At 40.3% G+C, this 22,059-nt stretch overlaps 1 protein-coding gene across 1 annotated transcript in view; it reads right to left on the bottom strand.

Moving 5' to 3' along the window:
* WDFY4 (WDFY family member 4) overlaps window positions 1-22,059 on the bottom strand; it is a 148,688-nt gene that overhangs the window by 94,267 nt on the left and 32,362 nt on the right. The window contains exons 13-32 of the mRNA XM_065638992.1: window positions 20,977-21,191; window positions 19,942-20,054; window positions 18,758-18,965; window positions 18,407-18,483; window positions 17,481-17,699; window positions 16,249-16,433; window positions 13,572-13,803; window positions 11,757-11,908; window positions 11,088-11,199; window positions 10,784-10,974; window positions 9,065-9,217; window positions 8,547-8,620; window positions 7,563-7,724; window positions 5,771-5,862; window positions 4,658-4,757; window positions 3,641-3,846; window positions 2,875-3,044; window positions 2,195-2,320; window positions 1,556-1,717; window positions 1,251-1,448 (exon numbers count right to left, since the gene is read on the bottom strand). Coding sequence (XP_065495064.1) covers window positions 1,251-1,448; window positions 1,556-1,717; window positions 2,195-2,320; window positions 2,875-3,044; window positions 3,641-3,846; window positions 4,658-4,757; window positions 5,771-5,862; window positions 7,563-7,724; window positions 8,547-8,620; window positions 9,065-9,217; window positions 10,784-10,974; window positions 11,088-11,199; window positions 11,757-11,908; window positions 13,572-13,803; window positions 16,249-16,433; window positions 17,481-17,699; window positions 18,407-18,483; window positions 18,758-18,965; window positions 19,942-20,054; window positions 20,977-21,191 — 3,147 coding nt within the window. The remainder of the gene's footprint in view (window positions 1-1,250; window positions 1,449-1,555; window positions 1,718-2,194; window positions 2,321-2,874; window positions 3,045-3,640; window positions 3,847-4,657; window positions 4,758-5,770; window positions 5,863-7,562; window positions 7,725-8,546; window positions 8,621-9,064; window positions 9,218-10,783; window positions 10,975-11,087; window positions 11,200-11,756; window positions 11,909-13,571; window positions 13,804-16,248; window positions 16,434-17,480; window positions 17,700-18,406; window positions 18,484-18,757; window positions 18,966-19,941; window positions 20,055-20,976; window positions 21,192-22,059) is intronic.

Below are 22,059 nucleotides of genomic sequence, written 5' to 3'. Positions count from 1 at the left end.
CAAAAACAGCACAAAAAGAGCAAGGACAGCTATTCTGCCTCCCTTGCACACTTTAGCCCTTGGTGTGGGCATATGAAACAGCGGCTGCAGGCTGAAAATTTATCTGTGACAGCTAATCCACAGTTACACATAGATGCAGAGATCTGGTGTACTCCTCCAGGCAAAGGGAACATGGTACCTCTCATACAGAGTTCAGCAAGAGTGCACATGTGAGTAGTTACTGGGCAGCAGATGAGATGGCAGAACCTCATACCCTAGCTGGGAAAAAAGGAAAACTTACACAGGTCTACACTCTCTAGCTGACAGCCAGCTGCCCTCTGCACACCAGACACAAACAATGTTTTGCACAGAGCTAAAACCTGGGTTCACAGGCGGCTCCCAAGAGATCTTGCCCTCAGGGTATTTCAGCTCCACTTAACAGGCTCAGGATTCAGATAGTCAGAAGAGCCATCTTCTATTTTAAACTCTACCAAGCATTCAGATGTTATTGCATGAGCCTTCAGGGGGAAATGCTGATCCATAAGACAATTTAACTCATGACAGTTGCAGTCAAGCTTATGTTCATTACTATCTACATTACTAAGGTAAGTCTGCATCAGAACTCACATCTGGGACACCTGGACTATCAACAATTTGGAGCTGAAGCCTAAATTTTCCATTTTCCCTTTCTTCAGGCTACTCTAACTCTTTCCAGTGCTTTGAGTGGCTAAAATACATAAACCAGACTCAGCTGTTATAGCTTGTATTAATCTGTCATGAAAGTGGAGACAGTTGCTTTTGGTTTATTTGAGGACTGAAAAGAAATTGTTGTCTCAAAAAAAAGTACACAGGAATGCTGCACATGAAATTTTTTGTTTGCATCAAATTCAAGGGCTGCTCTAATGACAAGCAGGTATTACTAAGGAAAAGGGAAATTTTTTTAATGCATTACTTCAATGTTAAATGTTGTTTGAAAAATGCCTTTGTTGTTGTCTAGGGCCAGCATTTTCTTAGTTCACATGAATGCAGAGCAGGCAGAAAAGACCTTTTTTCCTTGTGAAAAAAGTAGGAATTCCATTCCACTAGGAAGTAGCGCACACCCTCTGAGACCTGTGATCCCAACCTTATCCTAGGCTGCTGAAAAGGCTGACTGAATACACTCATTCATGACGGTTGGCACCTTTTTTCACTTGGCCACTAGCAGGACACCTCCTGTCCTTTCACCCCCAGTGAAAGGTAGAGCAGTAAAGCTTGATGACTACAAGACAGACCTCAAGAAGCAGCTCAAGTGGATGCCCTTGTTTGGTTGCTGGGATGTTGAGAAGACTGTCCACCAGGAGAACTTGCACAAAATCCCACACTTGTTTCTTGGCAGGATGTGGCAGGAGTGGGAGAGAAGAGTGATCAACACAGCCTTTCCCTTCAGCAACAGCTGGACCGGTAGGAGACAAAAGACCTTCAGAGGTTCCCTGTGGAAACAGACAGCAACGCATTTTAACTCATCCTTCAAATTGATTTTTCCTCCTAGCAACCCATCTCTGATCTGAAGGGTTTGTGCTGGCTTAAATGCACATACCTTGGGTGGTCCAGAATGGAAAACAACCATAGCCAAAGTTTTCAAGAAGTCAGGACAGTGCCACATGGGGTCCTGAGTATAACTGTGATAGATCAAGCACAGAAACTGGATAACATTCCCGGGATAGGCGATCTCCCAGGAACCTTCTGCATCTGCAATAGGCTGAACACAGACAAATGCGCATCTAGTCAAGACAGAATTCCTCTCACTCATATAAGCTTCTCTCTGCTCCTCCCTAGGTATTCCTAAGCAACTAAGTAAACATGACATGGACACAGACAAGTCAGGCAAGGCACAGGCAGCCAACTCCCAGCTTGTAGACTGAAGATACACCCAATCAAAAAGTTGGCATAACCTCATCATCAAGAATGAACAAAATGAGTAATGATGTGGGTAAGATCCATCTTTGTATTCAGAAGTTCTGAAAGGTGAAGACACCACATCATCTGCTACATAACATAACCAGGCCAATAGCTGTGTTAATGTTTTGAAGTCCCTTCTCACTGCTATGCTCAGTATTGCCCTGTGAGAGTAGAGGAAGGCCAGGGGCTACAGGTAAGGACTGCCACTGACATCTGACACACTCAGGCAGTTTATTCTACCATTCGCACTGCACTATCCTCACAACAAAACACTTACCTTATCCACAGTGACTCTAACCATTTCCAGCAATAAAACAGCTGCCTCTGCACACAACCCAATTTTGAGAACATTCTCTGTAAGGTGGTGCTGCAAGATCCACTGCAACATAGATTCAAGATCTTTCTACAATAGGAAGAGACATATTTTAAGAAGAGATCGGAATTATTTGTGGGACATCAAGAACAATGCCTGCTTTCTCCACATTAGAAAAAATCCCAAGACTTCACTTCCAGCAGCTCCTCCCTCTCTTATTAAATGTGTTTCCCCAGGATAGCTCTAATGGATTGTCGTCTTCTGCAAGATTTCTTTGGCACTTCCAGGGCAAGAATGCCTTATGACTTCTCAGGACACTGGAGGAAAGCATCCAAATCCACTAAATCTGAGATTTTAATGAGTCTTGACAATGTAAGAACAGACAGGGAAGCTAATCTGAATTCCCTTCTAAAATGCAGTAGTTAAATGACATTTAACATTTGAATGAACAAGTTTGTTCTGAACACAATTTTCCTTAAATCAAAGTTAATTACTTAGTTTTTAAAGTATGAATGACTCATTTTAACTATGATAAAAACTGAGTAGGGTTAACTTGCCTGAGAACCCTTTCATAGAAAAGGCCACAAAATGCCAAAGTAGTAAAGCAGTAGCAGCTTCATGCTTGTCCATTATTTTTTTCATACCTTGGCTGCTTCAGGTGGTTCAGACTGTGGAGTTGCCAGAAAGAGCCCTGACACAAGCAAGTAGATCTCGGGGATGTGGACATGATCCATCAGGCATCTTTGCAACACAGAAAACCCAGAAATCAAGAAGGAGCCATTGTCAGGCACTGCAGGCTGAGATTTTAAATTATCTTTAAAGGAAAAGAAAAGGAAAACACTCTGAGGAAGTGTCTAAAAATGAATGCCATATCAGAGGAAGGATTATTGACCCAACTTTATCCTCATTTGTCTGTGTCCCATGGCACTCAGTACTCTGCTAGGCTGCAATATTAACAGTTCACAAAACTTTCTCAGACTAACAGATAACAGCCCACTATCAGTTTTGTTACAGGCAATTCTACCTGAGTTATTCTTCTTCCTTTCTCTTCCCTTTCTCAGAACCATAAAGCAAGCTGAACACATCTTAAAGAAACAGAAGGTTTCAGGGCATAAGCTGACATCTTGACACCTCTCAGGCTCATCAGCTAGCCTGACTTTATGCAAAACAAGAAGGCCCATCTCACTGCAACTGGTAATCAGAGATTCCAACTGTGATGCAAGGGAAAAGCAATGCTTTCCACTCTTCAGCACAGAAAAGCTGAAGTACTAGGACAAGCTTGCCCTAGAAGGTGATATCAATTCTTGGTCTACTGAGATCAGTGGGAATTCTCCTGTAACCTACTTCAGCAATCTCCTGTCACTGAGCTGGATCAAGCGATTGTTTTGGGAGTATTAAACCGACACATACCCATTAGAATACTCAACCCTGCAGAGCTGTTTTCCAGCCAGCGCCCAGCCACAATCCCCTCCTTGAATTTGTTCAGCAGCAAACGATTGTGGAGGAAGCACAGAAGTAGTTTGATTCCAAGCACAGCTGTGCTAGAGTGCAGGTAGCTCTGTGTGAAGAGCAGAAACCAGTCTGGCCCCAGTGCCAAAAATGTCTCTTCTTGTTCCCTAGGATAAAGAGGTAAATGAAGGCACATGAAAGGAGACATGGTGAAAGGCAGAAAGGAGATTTTATTTAAAATTATCTCTAAGTGATTTAGAATCTGAAGTTTCTCTAGAGAAAATCTGATTAAAGGTTTACCACAACACAGAAGTACAACGATTTAACAGACTCCTCCACACAGTTCAAGTCACTTAATTCCCACTAAATCCAAACCTATATTACTGTCAGACAAAAAAAGTTTGTTAACATGAAGCTCCTTCTGAGATAGTGTATCAGTGACTGAGGTAAAACTACATCACAGACTAGAACTTTCAACCTATGAAATTCAAAATTCTAGTTTACAGTTTGAAGTCCAAGATATGTTAACTGGTGAAAACGCAGAGTTATAGCACCCAGCACTACGACCTCTGCCTTTCTGTCATACAAGGTAGAACTATAGTAACTGCATGTTCATGGTTACAATAGAGGGTGTGCATGTAAGCCCACATTAGACTAAGTTGATTTTGAAACACAGCTGGGATTTCTTCAACCCTTGCAATGCAGAAGAAACAGCAATATCAAAGTTCCTCCTTTGAGACATTTTCCAAAACCATGAAGTTTTTTCAAAATGGAGATCAGATGTGCGGTTGGATCACGCATCAGTGTGAATGCCAGATAAATCAGTGACAAAAGAAACCCTCTGAATCCAGTTTGCTCTTCCTTACTATTTTGTTGAGACTCAAATATTATTTGCATTTTTAGTCCTGGTCAAACAACAGTAAAGAGGAAATCTAGAAGACAGAGACACCCATGCCTTCCTAAATTGTTTTTACTTACTCAGAGGACAGATGAAGTTTGTCTGAGCACAGTACATCTAACAGCATTTTCAGTAACTGGTTTCGAAGCCAGATTGTCTTTCCAGATGTTTGGCTTAAGGCTACAAATATCAGAAAGTTATAAAGAGTAATGAAAAGACAAAACACATGTTCCATTACTTTGACGAACAACCTTGTTTGCACCAAATTAGTCCAATGGAAGAACTTATATCAATCTTTTGCAGAGTAAAAAGATGCAGACATCAGATTCCAGACACAAGAATACCTGCTAACATCAGAAATGACCAGTGCTTACATTGTCAAAGTCCTTTCTTTAGAGTCTCTGACAACTCATCCAGACTACATGTTGAATAATAATCCACAGGAAGCAATCTCAGGTTAACTAGAGAAGGAAACGTAAACAGGTGATCTGACTTGTATTGCCTAGCTGTGAGGTCTATGTATATAAACTACAGTTATCAATATGTCCTTAATATAATATGTTGTTTAGAGCTGCAATAACTAATAGAATCTCAACTGAAAGATCACAATGAAAGAGCCAGCTGACTGGAAGTTCCCACACACAAAGCTGACATAAATTCACAGATGTTTTAAAAGGTGCAGAGTTCCAACTAGAAGTATAATAAAATGTTCACAGAAAATCCAGGATGCCAAGTGAATTTTTTATTCCTTGTAACAACTCAGTACGTTAGCTTTGGGGTAATTTCAATTTAATGGCCTTCATCTCTGTGTATATCTGTGAAATGCAATATTGTGTATACTCTGGACAAAGCAGCTGAAGCACTGCTGACTTACTAATAGAGAAAGGACAAAAGGGGAACTCCCTTAGGAGGAGAAGGATTTTGCTGTGGGTCAGATCTCCCTAGATTTATACACAGTGACTGTCACTTCACTATTCTCCGCATCAGGCCTTTGTAGCAATATAAGTTTTCCCAAAAATTCAGGTCACCTCAATGCAGCCTGACCCCTTCCAGGTGAAGTCACTTGAATGGTGTCTCTTCCTGCCACTGGAGGCAGAAGCACTGCATTTCATTTAGTGTCCCTCATGCCCTGGGGAAGAAGTACAGCACTTTAGCTATCCATCAGAACATATACGCCAAAGGTAGCTCCTCACCTTCGTCAGGCATCTCAGCCACACTGTCCAGGCAAATCTGATTTTCATCCACAGAAGAAGGTTTCAAAGTGTAAACAAGGAACAGTCCAATCCTTGCAGAGAAAGAAGGAACCAGTTTTGGTCAGCAGAAAGACATTCATTTAATTCCTTTGAGATTCCATGCAAATCTCAATACTCACTAACAATGACTGTTAATGACAACTCTCAGAAATTCTAATAGTTGCAGAAACTGGGGTTGAAATAGGAATGCAGAAGTTCATAAACTAGAAAGCAAATAAAAATTACATCGGTCTACAAGTGCAAGTAATATCTGTTCTAATATGGAAACTTTATTTTTCTCTTGATTTTAAAGAACTTTCACTATGAGAAAGGCAATACTGAGTTAAACACTCTATTCGTACAAAAGATTCTGAACTCCCTGTGGCACTGTTATCACCACTCTGTTTCCAAGCATGTAGAGGAGCACAGAGAAACCCCAGCAGCTACTCAGGGAGGAGGACCGGCAATCTCTTTTCATCTGTAGCTTACTTTAACAGATTGCCTGGTTCTAACTATAGGTAGATTAGTGTGACATACACACTTAGTGCAAGTGCATAACCTCCTCCTCCCCACAAGAGCATTTCTTAAAGGACAGAACACCACTTGTTCTGCAGCAATTTCCATTGGATGTGTCAAAAGTCTGGGATTAGCAGAAACCCCAGCATCTTTCAGTGCTGGGGGAAGTCTGATATATTCTCTGATCTCCTGGATATGGAAGATAGGGACTGTCTTTATCTACTTGCTCAGCACTCATGTGCCTGACAAACCAATTACCATGGAATAACAAAAGATGATATTTTAAGAAAAATGCTCATTCAGACTCCCTACCACATCACAAATATGATATACTAAATCCGCTACTCACGCTTGTATGAAAACAGAATAAACTAAGTCCTACAAACCCAAGGTAGGAAGTATGAACATACATACAGGTAATTCCACAAAACAGCTAGTAAGCAATAAGTTCACCTATGAGCTTGCAGTAAGTTCATGTATTAGCTTACTCCACAGTATCTACTTGAGGTACTTGTACTCTTCAACAGAACTAAAGGCTGACTGCAGAGACCATAGGTTTGACATGCAACTGCATTTTTAAAAGTAGGTTTTATTCAGGCAAAGAGTTTTAAAAAGAGCTGTCATCTGTGTAGTGCATTTCCCTGGAGTTAGGTGGCTGTAGACAGCACTATGTATGCCTTCCTCAGTTCACAGGCTACAGGGTGATGCAACTAGGCTGGGAATATAAAATGGCACGGTGTTTACATTCTGTGGAAAACAAACAAGGAATTAATTCCTTGCTTCATGAAATCCTGACTAACATATATTAACTGATTGAAATTCAAGAACAAAAAGGATAGTTACTGGGATGTAAACCAAGACAACAGGATTAGGTATGTAGTTGACTGGGGCCAAGTTGCAATACCATAGTGATTGCAATACTTTAGGGGCAGGCTTTAATGAAACCAAATATTAAGTATAGACTTTGAGTAGTCTCAGTCATACTAGCAGACTTGGTTTTGCCATCATTGAAAAGGTCATTGCCCAACCCATCTTCACATAAACATAAAAAAAACATGAGACTGGACTGAATTCTGTTTTGATGGCATGAAAGTCTTCCATCAATGGGGATTCTGCAGTTGCCAAAGATCTGGAGGCTGCTACCAAAGCTGAGGTAAGTTCTACTATAGAGCTGTCTCCAACACTGGCAGTATAGCTCATCTGCAAACTGAAAAAAACCTTTAGACTTGAAAGTTACCTGAGAACATCTCTTGTGTTAAAGTATCCTTGCAACAAATGGGAGAGGATAGTGCAAGCCACAGTGATCCTGGAGTTACTGATTTCAGGATCATTGAAGAGGAAAATGAGCTTGGGCACCATTTGCACCTGGTAGGCAACTGCAGCATTCTGACATCCATGTCTGTAAAAAAGTACAGAGACTATTAAAAGCTTTTACTGGAAAGAACCAAATTTGCTGGGTTCTCGGGTTGCACTGATGCTTTACACCTTTGACTTCTAGTGTTGCATTGGAAACATTTCAAACACCGTCAGATAAATTGAATATGTGTCAGCAATGGAGATCTGAAAACTTCTTTGTGTGTTCTCTACCCAACCCATCTGCCCTGTCCCTCAAAAACTGCTACATTTCAATGAGTTCCAAGAAAAAAAAAAAAAAATTGAACTTTCAAGCAGTGAGTTGGTGGTAATACATGCTATTCTTGTAAAACTCAGTAACGAACACCAGACAGCTCTGCATAGAGCTTTCTGGTACCAAAAAGAAGGAATCTAGCATCCTGCTCTACTTAGCCTCTCTGCCATGCTATGTCTCTTCAGATACATTTAAGTCTAGTACAGCTGATTAAGAAATTATAGTTATAAAAAGTCTTCCTGGATTGTGTTTTGGTTTTAAACGCAAATTGCTGATATTTTTTGAAAATTATTACATACTCAGTTTAAACATTCAGATTTCCCCTCCCCATCAGACATTTAAACTTCCGTCATACAGCAACGGTTCCATGTGAACCAGGTCACCAAATAGGTTTTCCCAGTCTGGTCCCACAGTCAACTCAGGGGCTGATCAAATCCCTAACTCCAGCCTTGAAGGAGCAGTATAGGAATGATTCATGCCTGGAGTCCACTGATTCCAGATAGGATTGGACCCCTCATATAAACCTCAGTTCCAGTTTCAGGTTACAGATGAGTTTGTCCCACATATTTCTGATTCAAACACTAGCTTGCATACCTGGAGGACTGCAAGATCTCCTTAAGATGTGAAAAAAGAGCAAGGTCAAGATTTTCTGGTGCTTTCACCCAAAGCTGAAACACAAAGGAAATCAGAGGTTTTACTGCTCTGCTGAGCTGAGAGGACAGTAAACTATGGCAGAGGAAAGAGTTACAAGTAGTTCAGGGAGGATAATAAAATAAACTCTCAGTCATTTCTGCAATGACAACCTGCAGGTACTGGGAAATTCCTACCAGTGTGAGGAGTTGCTGCTTCTGAGCTAGCCCTGTGGACCAGACCCTCAGGGTCTCCAGGAACACTCCAGGAACTGTACTGGGGCACACTGGGGAGACGTGGTGACAAAGGACCTGCCATTCCAGGAACTACCACCACCCCAGGTGAGCCACAGTGCGGAAAATCACCACCCACCACTCTGTCCCAAATACTAGCTACATGAAGTGCTGTGAGCAAACGAGACCTCATACTATAAAGCCATCTTTAATACAGCCAAATCCATAAAGTAACATCAACAGTTTTACCTCAAAGTTGCACAGAATGTAATGGAATGCACTATAATTCTTGATGACTGAAGACTCAAAGCCAAGCTCAGCTGTGCCCACTAAGGAGAACATTAACTGCAAAATCCTGTTGTTCAACAGCTGTGTCTTCCTCTTCAGCAGATAGGTCAGCACCTGAAAAAACAGACTTAATAAGTATGTGCAGAGTATAAACATGTATTCAAAAAATACATGAGACTATTTTTTAATTCAAGACAAATGTACTGTTTACTTGGCTGTACTAGTCATGCATGCATACATCTTAAATAAACATTATGAAGACAGCAAAGGTTTCAGTCCAGGCATAAAATTTAGTGCGGTAAGCGAAAGGGTAAGTTTTTGAAGGAGTTTGGCAACTCTGTGACATTGAACAAGAGCAAAATATATGCCTTATTATGTTGAATGGAATTTACAAAAAACAACATAAAATTGTAAATAACACAGTAGGTTTTCGACACTATTCTTCATAAATGTATTCTTACTTGCTTGGAAATGCCGTGTAAGAAACAATATTAATGTTGACCTCTTCAAATTAAAGACATTTGTGTGAAACATTGCCAGTTTTTCAACTAAGTCTACCTTTGATTATTCGATGAATTCCTTATACAGTGACAAAATTGTTCAGAAAGCCACTACATTTTGAATAGGTGGGAAGCAATAGACATTCTTTTGAAAATACAAATCAGAGACATTTTTATTAGTTGGCTGTTTAAAGAACAACAGTTCAGACATCCAAACAAAAAACAAAATTACTCCATTGCAACATGATGATCAGCTACGTGGAGAGATGACTATTTGGCATGAAGTCGAAAGGAACAGGTCATACACAATCTAAAGGCTGGCATTCACCTTCAAGAACAGATTGGGCAAGCAATATCCAAGTATGACAAACATATTCATATAAATCAGGATCAATTTATGAACAACTCACAAAATGGGGAAATAAAAAGTTTATAATAATATTAGGGCTGCATGAATGATTTAAGAGTCTCATTTGAAGCCAGCTCTGTTAAAGTCTTCTCTGTTCCATAAGACTCCGCTTAGCCTGCATAGCATAAAGTAAACAATACTGAACAGAAACTTCACACTTGAGCTTTAACTCACCTGATATTATGTATATAGTATTATGTATATAGTGCTTAAATACAACCAAACTTTTCAGTATGCACAGCTTTCAGGTTTGAAAGATGAACTTAGGACAGACCTAATCAATGAAATCCAGACAGCACTTATTTATATCAGCACAATTCCTAATGCAGAGTGAAGATCAAGCCATAGGAATTCATTGTCAGCCTTACACTGGGCAGTCTGTAAAGAGGAATCTTAGGCTGAATGAGCCAAAGGGAAGAAGCAGACCTGCATGATACATGGTCTGTTGTGGAAGGGATCAGGTGTGTTGGTGAAAGGTGAAGGGTGGGCCACTCACAAATCTGCTGCACTGGCTTTTTTAGTTTACTAGATCACATCTGGCCAAAAAGCATCTCTCCTCACCTTCCCATTAGCAGCTAAATCATTATAGAGGTTCCCAGGGATTGTAAACACAGAATTTAGAGCACTATTCTATATCCCCTTCTCAAAGATTCATAACTTAGAAAGTTCTAATCATAAATACCAGGATATGCTTGGATTTTGATAGGTTTTGGGATAAGGTTCTCCAAGGGAAAGACTATAACCAGAATGAAGGAACAGAAGAGTATCTACCTGGTATCCATGCATATGCCTCATCAATTTTTCACTCATTGGGCTGCTGTTCAGGATGGAGTTCAGGACTTTCACAGCTGCATACATGGTGTGGTCATCACAGGCCATAGCAATGAGACCCAGGAGAATAGCAGGGCCTCCAATGAAGTTCAGGCTAGTAGCTGCTGGAGAAGACTGGAACACTCTTACCCCTAGGAAATTGCAGTGTTACTCGACCAGGAAGTTGCATGGACTAAATCTGTTACTGGACAGAGAAATGCCCAACTCTTAAAAGATATGAAACATTAAGGCATAGTGCATTTACCATATTGGCCCACAGCAACTGATCCAATAGTTCGCAAGGAACCTGACAGGTGTCCAGCAATATTCTTAACTAGGAATATTGGAGTTGAACTGTCCCGAGAGTTAATCCCAATCTAAAACACACAAAAGAGGCATGCTAAGAAAAATTATGGTAGTATTAGGGAGACAAAAACTAACAACCAGACACTCTAATACTTTAGATTATTTTATTACTTTTAGACTATGTAAACCTTTTTTTTTCCCCTTCAAAGTTGATTGTTAGGACTAACACTCACCCACCTCAAATATCCCACAACCCCATCACTTTGACATGTTTTTAGGCTTGGCATTGGCGAGAATTGTAGAATAGCATGTGAAAAGGTCATTGTGAAGGCATTAAGAAATCAGACTGAAACAAATTATCATTAGACCTGAAAACTATGGCTTCTGTTGCTGTTTCAAAAAAGGCTTTTAACATTGACATTGGCGCTGTCCAATTTATTCCTCTCCACAGATGAGAACAAAATCATTAGTAGAATGGAGTTAAGGAACAGGAAGAGAAGCAGGGGTGGGGGCACGGGGGGTGGAAATCACTGAAGTTATGTAACTCAGAAAATCACAAACTTTGCTCTGGGAAACCAAGCAGAAACAAAAGAAAACATGTTTAAGACAAATGAGAGAAATTTGTGACCTCTTTGGCAATCAGCCGGCCATCCACTTCATTGTAGGAGCTCTTTATATCTTGGACTGTAGTGAGAGATGAGCATACAGCATTGATTCCAAATGAAATCTTCTCTTCTGCGACCAGAGGTGTAGGATTATGATCACTGTACTTGTCCTCATCTAAAAAAAGGAGAGACAATAAACCTCTGAAGGATCTTTGCATGCTCAGCATGTAAGACAGGACAGAGGCAGATGAAGAATAACTGGAGGAAACCAAAGTTTAGATAAGAATTTGATTTTGACTTAAATATGGTCAGAAAAATGCCTTCACCCTTTGCAACATGCCCTTGCCAGCATAAGCACCAATATGAGATGTGCTTGGCTTGTCTCCTCTGCCTGTTGCTTTGTGTAGATCCTGCATCCTCTCTCAGTATCTCATAAAGCTCACAGAAGTCCAGAATGAACCTTTCTCTGCCCACACAATATAAACAAACTTTCTGGGCAGAGAAAACACTGAAGAGGTCTTCCATGTTAATGGGAGCTTTCTCAGGGGTACTAGGAGCACGGATTCACATAGAAGAAACTGGACAGAAGCAAAAGTTCAGAGCTGCCAACACACAACTTATGGGAAGCTTCTAAGAAGTATCAGGGTCACCAGTTTAATGATTGTATGTCATTCTCACATGCTTTTCTTTAAAGAGTTTTCTATTCCTACTTGCACTTGGAAAAACTATGTGTACCTATTTAAAAAGTCTTCTGGTTTTGCCAATTTTATAGACCGGGAAAACAGATGATTTATGAAACTGTTTACTAATTCTAGTGACACAGTCTTTATAGGCAAAAATAATTAGCACATGTTCTGCATGAAGATCAACTAGAAGTAAATGCCTCAAGACCATGTCACCTATTTCCCTTCCAGTAAGACATGGACTAATGATTAAGTCAGATGGCCACAATCCATGGCTAGCACTCAAGTCCAGCTGGGAAGACCACTGTGCAGAGAACAAGCACTGCAGACTTCATAAAGACTCAACACTTCAAAAATCAAATCCTTCTGACTTCTATGGGTATAATATTTTTATTTTAAGGCTGTATTTTGATATAATTCTTTTTTCATCAACTCCTTCCCATGCTTGACTTGGAGATTTAGGTTTTTTTGTCTGGATAGACAGCACTCTGAAGAAGTACTTTCAGACAGTCTTTTTGATGTGCTTTAGGTTAGAGCATCACCAGGTCTGATTATTCTGCTCCTTTCAAATGGGAGATGACCATCACATTTCGTCCCAAGCTCTAGCACTGAGGTGAATGCACTATTTATTGATGTTTTGTTCAACAACTGAAATGTTTTGTCTGCCTGTTTAATAATTGAAACTAACAGTATATACTTTATTTAAAAAGCCTCTTCATTAAACAGAATCTAACTTACTCCCCTACCGCTCTTCTCCTCTGTGCTCTCTCCTTCCTACTCTGAAGGCATTTGCAATTAAAGAAGATGCTTCTTTTTCTGACATGTTTTTCTGTAGCACCATAAATGCAGAACGTCTCAGTAAAAGCTGCTGCTTTAATGTTTGTCCAACAGAAAATGCAAATTTATATCTCCTCAAGGACATGTTATCCCTCTCTCCTCTCTAGCTTCTTGATTCCTGCCCTTCTTTTTCTGCCCAGTTTACAGTATGTGACAAGATCATCATGGTATCTTACTACAATTTTGTACAACACTCAGTAACAGAGTTCCAGGCTTTTAAAGTAAGCTCTAGGCAAAGCTGGAATACTAATCACAGATTATAAGAATAAAGAGCATTGCCCTGACAAACACATAGTGGTGGATATGAGAATTACATACCTTGAAGCTGTACTGCTTGGAAATTGCTACAATACTGTGGGCCAAGCTTATTAATCATCCCCATGGTTTCCACAGTGATGGCTTCTTCAAACAAATATGTAGGGCCGAGGCGCCAGATCAAGGAGGACTTCTGTTTCCAAATTCGAGGTGTAGCTATATACCCGTAGACATCAATAAAGGAAGAGGGTTCCATAGAAATACAGCTACCTGGTAAAGGCTGGAGGTACTGCATCTGCAACAGAGAAAGAATTCACTGAGGGGACCCAATACACTTGGGGAGCCTTAAGGTCCTGTCCCTGGAAGGTACCGCCTGCTGCCTGTTTCCTCAGCGAAGTCTCAGTCAGCTGTACAACACTGTTTAGAAATTGGACTTTCAGAAGTATCACAAATACAAGCATTTTGGAAAGTTCAAGTCTACTTTTTGTTCAAAAAACACAAACAAAATAATTTCAAGTGTTGGTAAAGAAAAACCTTATCTTGACCCCAGACTTATTTTTCCCTTTCTAAACTTCATAACACTGACTGTGACTTTCAACACAGAAAGCCAAGCTACAGATTGCACCTGGTACTAGGCACCTAGAGAATAAACAGTTTTTGAAGAGTGTAGAATGTCAAAGTGCATCAGTTACCTGCAGTGAAAGTGCCACAGCTTAGGAAATTGGACCATTTATTTTTGTATCAAAATGATTTTATTTAAATGTGGACAGCTCTAGTAGGAAGCAGTTGGAATGTTTTTGGTAGTGAGAAACTATATTGTATTTCAGGGCTTAGACCTGTCTTTAAAAGTTTGTTGTTAGGATGACAGACTCCTAGCATTTACTGATCTCTGACTACTGAGATGTAAAAGACAGGGCTGATCATGCTAGGAGGCAGGACTTGATACTTGAGTGGAAAAATATTAGGTTTGATGCAACACAACCTACTCACCCACTCCCACCCAGCTCAACTAGGCAAAAATAGCTTTTGGTATTGTTAACAGTCTTTGTGCAATTCTACTTTCTTATACAATCTTTTCTTCACTGTAAATATCAAGATGAAGACTTGCATCATGTCAGAGACCCCAGCACTGGGACCGTATTTTATTTACTAAAGGCTTGTTTTATTTATTATGAGCTGTTTCACTGTATGTTAAACACATTTGCTGTGAATTCTTTAATCAATTGCAATGCTTAGGCCTAGTTTTATTGATGACTTTCAGTCTCATTTAAAGGAAGGCAAATTAAATTAAATTTTCATTCTTGAAATGCATATAGGTCCCAAAAGGCATTTAGAAGACAGATCATTTTTCTCAAGTATGGGAAAGAGAATATTTGGAATTAAACAGGTTGATTTTACAAGGGAAGTATAAAACACACAAGTGAGCTTTGCATGTGTTGAGATTGATTTGAAATATGAGAACAAGAAGGAAGAAACCAAGGTTACAAGTTTGAATTAATAAAAGGATTCTATTCAAAACCAAAACCACCATACCAACCAGAGCTGCAACAGAAATAAGCAGCATTTTCAACATTGACAGCCTGGAGCATTCAAAAATCAAAAAACAAATCTCAGAAATAATTTGAGATTAGCTTCAAAACCAGGGGCATGATGATAATGATATAAAAACCAAGCGCTCTTCTCACCCTGTAGATTATGAACCCTTTGTGTGCATTTGGATTGCTCTTTTGTGATCTCTCGTGCAAGCTGAGAAATTCACTACTTGAGAACTAACTCCTATGCAACAAGACGACCACAAGAAATGGCACATAAGGGGAAATACCTGCTATGCCAACATTTGCAATGAACTCATAAGTTGATATCATAGAAATTTACAAGTTTCTTCTAATTGAAACATTATTTTAATTTCTATTGACTCGAAAAAGAAGTATTATTTTAATTCAAGAGCTATTTCACACACTGAACAACTAACCCAGAGGAGCACCTATCTGTTCCTGAATGCTTAGATTGCCAGTAGGAAAAAGGCCAGTGAGTCACGGCTGATTGTTCAATGGCTGTCATGGGAAGAGGATGGCTTGAAACATGCCCATGTAAAATGCTTGAGGAAATTCCATCCATCTTGGGATTCTTGCAAAGAAGCTTCTTTCTCTGTGACCTTTCTACTTTTCCAGGCCTTTCTTCAGAAATGAAGGCTCCCTGCATAACTTATCACCTTTGTAGGTTTTAGCCTAAATCCAAAGAACCTTTGGTTTAGAGTTCTCTGATCCCACCTTAACACGATGTACTTTTTATAGCTGACAACTTCTGAAAATCTTGGGTGTAAACTAAGAGATCCTCAAAATCACTAGTCAATTCAGAAAATTTTGGTAAGGATACAACTGAATTTCATCAACATAATCCTGACCTACCTGCAAACCAGGTAACCCCAACTCTCAGGTGAGTGTCACCACTCAAAATTGCCCTGGTTATCTGCATGCTGAGGGGGGAGAGGGGAACCAGTACAAAACATCAGTATAAGCTGATAACATAATTCTGAAAAGCAGCACAAATACACGCTGGTTTGCATGGATTTCTGATTCCACTCGCACATTGTAGAGTGGTACGTGTTACATATGCAAATCACCATACTTTGAGTCTGTCAGGTTAATACTGAAGAGTCATGGTATGTGCATGGGGAGATGAAAATTAAAAGCGATGAAAGGCAAACATTAGGCACAGGATCTATGCAGAGAGTCTTTACCTTTGCAGAGCCAATCATCTGACCATTAATATAAGCTGACACAATGCAGTTCTTCTTTGCTTCCTTAGCAATTGTCACTGTGAGATGATGCCACTGGCCAGTGACCAGCAGCTTGCCACAGTCAAACTGGACTTGCCTGGGAAATGGGGAGGAACTTAGGACCTCACCTTCAGGTTCCATAATATCTGTAACAGCAAAACCAGGGGGAAGTTACCACAAAGCCTTTCCCATATTCCCCTGCTTCTGGAACACAACTATCAGTGTGACACAAAAAGCAGGACCCTCTGTGGGTATAGAGTGATTTGGTGCTCTTCAGTTCAGTATCTTTAAAACATTCCCTGATGGTCTATTATCGGGACCTGAGACTTGCACAACTCTCAAGATCCCTTCCCAGCATACCATGTGCCATACTCCCAAATAACACCTGCTAGCTGCCTCGGTGCTGCAAAACTAGACTGGAACGAGGACAAAGCCAACGTATTCTCTAAGAGGATCCCTCAGGATATTCAATGTGTTAACTGACACAGAAAAAACATTCTTAGTGAATTCATGGGATGATAAAACTCTGTACATTCATTTGTAGATTTGATGAAAAGAGGCAAGCTGTGATTTTTGATGTCATCTAAGGGAATCAGAGCACTCACACAATGTCAGCTGTGCGTGAAAAAATCCCAGCTACTACTCCCACTCAATTCCCAACCTCCTCTGCAATTTTCAATCCCCTTCACATTTGAAGAGTCTACTGTATTCAATAAGGAGAAAGGGATAAACATCAACAAGAAAAAAAAAATAGATTGGCATGACAGAAAACACTCCAAAAGCAAGAAGAGGAAAGGAGCTGCTTGATTAGGAAGCTAGATCACTCCCAGACTACTCAGCCTTACTCTCCAAATCTGCCTACTGCCACACAGAACAGGCAGGGACCAGCTGGTTCAATTTGACTCCCCACAACGGCACACAACCATATAAATGACATTCATAAGTATTCCTTAGAACATATATAAATTTTATCATATATTGCAGGTCACAAAATAATTCTCAATACCTAGAGCACAAACTTAAAACTGATATATGACCAAGAATTACAATCACAACAGGCTGACAGAAGAAAATCAAAGAGATAACAAGTCTCATTAAAGTCCTGGGTACTTATAAGAAGAGGAAATTTGTTGATGAAAAATTTCAGATAATCAGAGGACAGAGCACTGCAGCTTGACTGAGAAGAGCCTTACCAAGCGGCTGGAATTCCACTTCTTCTGTGGAAATGACTAAAGAACGGTCCTGCGGGAAGAAGCTTACTGAAAAGCAAACAAATTCTTGCTCTGTTCTTGACATGTGCCTCACAACTGTGAGGAAACGAAGTGGGTGACTGTTGTGCACCAAACCAAACCTGCTAACCAGAAACCAGCAGGAAAGAGTCAGGCCACTTGACGGAGGGAACATTCTGGTGCCTGTAGACAGGAAACAAATAGGCAGTAAGGAAGCTGCTTTCCCTGTGCAAACGTTAGCAAACTGCTTTCTGTTTCATTTATAGCTGAAACCATAGAAGAACCAACACTAGAATATGAGGTTTAATTTCTGTTCTATTAGATTTCTCTGCCTGCCTTCCATAGCATAGAGACTGCACATGTGAGCATGTGCACACATATAAATGACCTAAAATTGACTGAGGAGAAATGACTAATATATCTCCATGCCATGGAGCTCATCAATTGGAAAGCACTGAGCCAGAGACAAGTTCTCAAAGTTCACAAAATTCAGGAAGCAAGAGGTCCAGCCATTTCCCAGTTCACCCAATAGAGAATTTTGATCTGTAGGAGAATCTCATCTCATGTTAAGTGACAGATTCTATTCCTCTGTGAGAGATTATCCTTAAAATCTGCTGGCTCTTACTCGTCAAGACTGTTTTCTCAGTAGCCCACTTTAAATTTGTATTGCGAATGTTAAAGCTAATGCATCACACTATTAATCAGCATCTGATACTGCATTTTGGTGAGCAGTCTGAGTTATACAGGTCAGAGCTGGACTGGGATACAGAGACAAAAGTTTATTGAAACACACCGCTTATTTGCTGTCATTTCTTACAAACACTGAGTGCTTTCAGTGGGGCTGAAACTTCAGTGTTTTCAGGAAGCTGCAGGTGAGTCAAAGTGCTTACCCATGCCAATTCCTCCTGAAACAGATTGCTCTGCACTGGGTCCCATGACAGTGGCCAAGGTAGGGAGGTATAAACACCTACAAAAGCAAGAAAGCACTCATTCATCAGAAACATAAAATCATCCCTCAAGGTCACCAGTGACTTAATACTGTAGAATCACCATTGAAAGGCAGAGTCTAGGTTATCAGCGATCAGGCAGTAACAAAATATGTTGGCAACATTGCTGCAATGAAGGCAGTGATAGGGCACAAGGACTGACTAAGATGGAGAGAGAAGTGGTTAGTTGCAGTGTCCAGAATAAGGACTTGGAGACTGCAGAGCAGCCAAAGAGAAAAGCAACAGCAGCAATACCCGTATCCTTCCATGGACATGTCAAACTCCACAAACGATGGAGGTAAAGCAGTGCTACGGAGCTGGAAGTTTCGAGGTGACGTCATGGAGATGAGACTCATTGCAGTCTGGAGTGCCAATGCAGATCCCTTGGACACCCAGGGAGAGCTGCTGACAGGCACAACTGTGTGACGATCAGTTTTATTGTCCACCATGTCCTCTTCTGAACCTACAAGATCAACATAGTGTCTAACCAGGTCAGTGTCTGCAATACTTTTTTCAGTCAGAGGTTTTGCCTGTATTCAATTCATCCCTGGTAAGAAAAGCACTGCATGCTCGCCAGCTAACACATCCTCATCAGCCTGCAGAAATCCTCAGCAATACACACAAATATTGCACTGAAGGAATCTCAAAGTGGGAAGCTGGCAGGAGAGATGAGCTTACAGAAGTGATCGGCATATTTCTCCCCTGGTCCCCATCTTCAGGCAGCTCCAAACTTCACTTCTAGTAAAAGGGTTCCTGACCCATTAGTTCCATTTTTCTTACACACAGACCATTCAATTCTGCCCTAACAGAATTGTCACATCCAACACAGAGGAGAGGATCTGATGAATGACTGACAAGAATATAAGGATCAAATTTGTACCATACTGTATCAGGTGTCTCACAGGCATGAGAAAAGTTTAACCACCAAATACTACTGCTGTAGCTTTTCACTTGCAAAATATGTTAGAACAGAGAAAGGACTTGGATGGATATGGTCTATATAAGAAAAGGCAGACTACTAGGATATCCTAGGAATTTCAAAAAGCAGTGTTCTTTATTCACATCTTTATCCTATTTTTAGCTATAAACCACAGGGAAAACATGCTGCAAACCCAGGAGACACTCCGCTTGGTTTGTGGAATATGATCAGTGATTTTATAGATCATTTCCATGTCTGATCTGGCAAAGTCTGAGTCTATGTCAGCATCTGGCTTCTGTACACATATTACAATTTGATCTCTGCTGGTCATTAGATCAGCTCTCAGTGTTGGGCAAGTACCATCCAGCCTGAGCAATACCTAGTCTAAAACATCCAGGCATACTACACCTTCACTATAACTGTCTTGGAGCAATCTAATCCAACAGCAGCTTCCTGTCATTACAGAAACATCTATAACCCACTTGCTGTATCAGCAACAGGCTGCTCATCATGTGCTTACCTTCATTCCAAGCTGCATTAGCAGAATCACTTCCCTGACAGGAAAGAGCCTGTGTCTTGTTTGTGCTGGTCCTGGAAGGTAGTGGTGGAGAACCTCCCAACCAAAGAAATTGCCTTAAAAAAAAAAAAAAAAAAAAAATAGGAAAACAATCAAGCCAGAAACTTTGGCGTCATAGCAACCACACAAATACAGCTCAGCCCTCTGGAGATCAGCTTTCTCATTGGATATTGAATTTTAAAGACATCCCAAAATAAAAGAGAAGGAAGGTCTACCATTGTATCATCATAAATATTTTTTTGCTTTACACTTTCCTTTTCAAAGTTTTTCTATTGAAAAAATATGAGGGTTTATTTTCTTCAGCAATACTTTTAACTACTACTAATTTTTCAGGAAAAAACCCCTATGTTTTTTTGGAGGTGGGGGTTTTTTGTTGGTGTGGTGTTTGTGGGGTTTTTTGTGGTTTTGTTTTTGGTTTGGTTTGGTTTTTTTAAGAACCTCTGTTCCATTTTTGAGTAAAATAAATTCAGTCTTCCACTGCATATCCAAATTCATCTGCACTCTGATCTCTGTTAGTTACTCTCATGCCTAGCATTTGTTAGCATTAAAAGAGAGAATACATCCTCAAAGTAGAAACAGAGACTGAGAAACAAGACTACGCTTTTTATTTCTGCATCTATCCTTGACATGGATCTGAGCTAAGAGAAAGTAATTGTTACTTTTCAGGAAACAGCTTTGCCACATGAACACTAGGAGAGAATAACTCTAGTTGTTTTGCAATTACTTAGTAAGTTACCATTCATAAATGGCTTTAGAAACCCTGCAGAGTTGATGCAGCTGAACACTATACACTATACCATCTTCAGTAAGTCATTTAAGCATATACCCTGTGATCAATATGTAAGTAGCATTAACTGAGACTTGAAACAAAAGACTTTCTGAATTAGAGCAATACATGAAGTATCCAATTATTACACAAACTTTGCAAAAGATTTGCACCACTAAAGCAAATTGGTTCCATTAGATATGGTCTGATACCTTAACACATCTGGCTCAATAGCCTGAGATGCAAGCTTCTCAAACACTCTAGTGAGGGGCAGATGCAGCGGATGGCTCTCATTGCGGAAGGCATCCTGACAGGTAGTTATGATGGTGCTCAGCAAGCCAGATCCACAGATCACCTGGCGACTCTTCTCTGACTTCACGAGGGACTGGATATGACCAACCACAGCACATTGGATTTCCTGTGAAAGCTGAAATGGACACAGAGCTGAAGTCAGTGGGATGGCACTAAAACTGTACATGATGACTGGGTTTTGTTTGGTTTGGGGTTGGGGGGGTGGGGGGAGACAGCCATTCGTTTTGTTTTGAGTTGTCAAATCTCTGGGTGTAAAAATATAGCCCATTAATGAAGCTTCTTAGGCCAGAGGCTCAAGTGCAACCACATGGCTGTTCTATAAAGCTCTGCCCTTGAACAGTGTCTGTTTATCTGAGTAGCTGCTTGGCCATCCACAACTGATCTTTTCTGCCACAACACCTTGGTAGTAAAGGAAGAGAACAACTGGTTCTCAATCAAAAGAAGGGACCACCACCAAGGGCAGGTTATTAGGCATAAGCTCCAAGACTAACACAGTAACTTGGAATATTTTTGACATTAAGCATGTGGAGAGTCATATTGACACAATCTATTCTTTATTCTAAAAGCACTTTCTCAAACAAAAGTGTATCAAGCAATATCATAAAACACTTAGTTTTAAACACTTCTCTATATGTTTTGCTGAATTGAAGCTTTACTTCATTATTGTTTCTTAATGGCCTTAAAGAAGTCTCTCAATTCTCATAAGTTATATTCAGAGCAATTTATTCTCAATTAGGAATAAAGCCTACCCTATTGAGGTAACTAGACCTCACACAAAATTAACTGTGCATCATATATTTAAAAACAAATCTTACAAAGATGAAATGTTGCCCACCTTCACAGAATCACAGAATCACAGAATGTTAGGGATTGGAAGGGACCTCAAAAGATCATCTAGTCCAATCCCCCTGCCAGAGCAGGAAAACTTAGGTGAGGTTACACAGGAAGGCGTCCAGGCGGGTTTTGAATGTCTCCAGAGAAGG

This window comes from Caloenas nicobarica, chromosome 7, assembly GCF_036013445.1.
Source record: "Caloenas nicobarica isolate bCalNic1 chromosome 7, bCalNic1.hap1, whole genome shotgun sequence".
In the NCBI taxonomy this organism is placed as follows: Eukaryota; Metazoa; Chordata; class Aves; order Columbiformes; family Columbidae; genus Caloenas; species Caloenas nicobarica.
The sequence above is the reverse complement of the archived record's forward strand: the minus strand, read 5'-3'. Positions and strand labels throughout refer to the sequence as shown.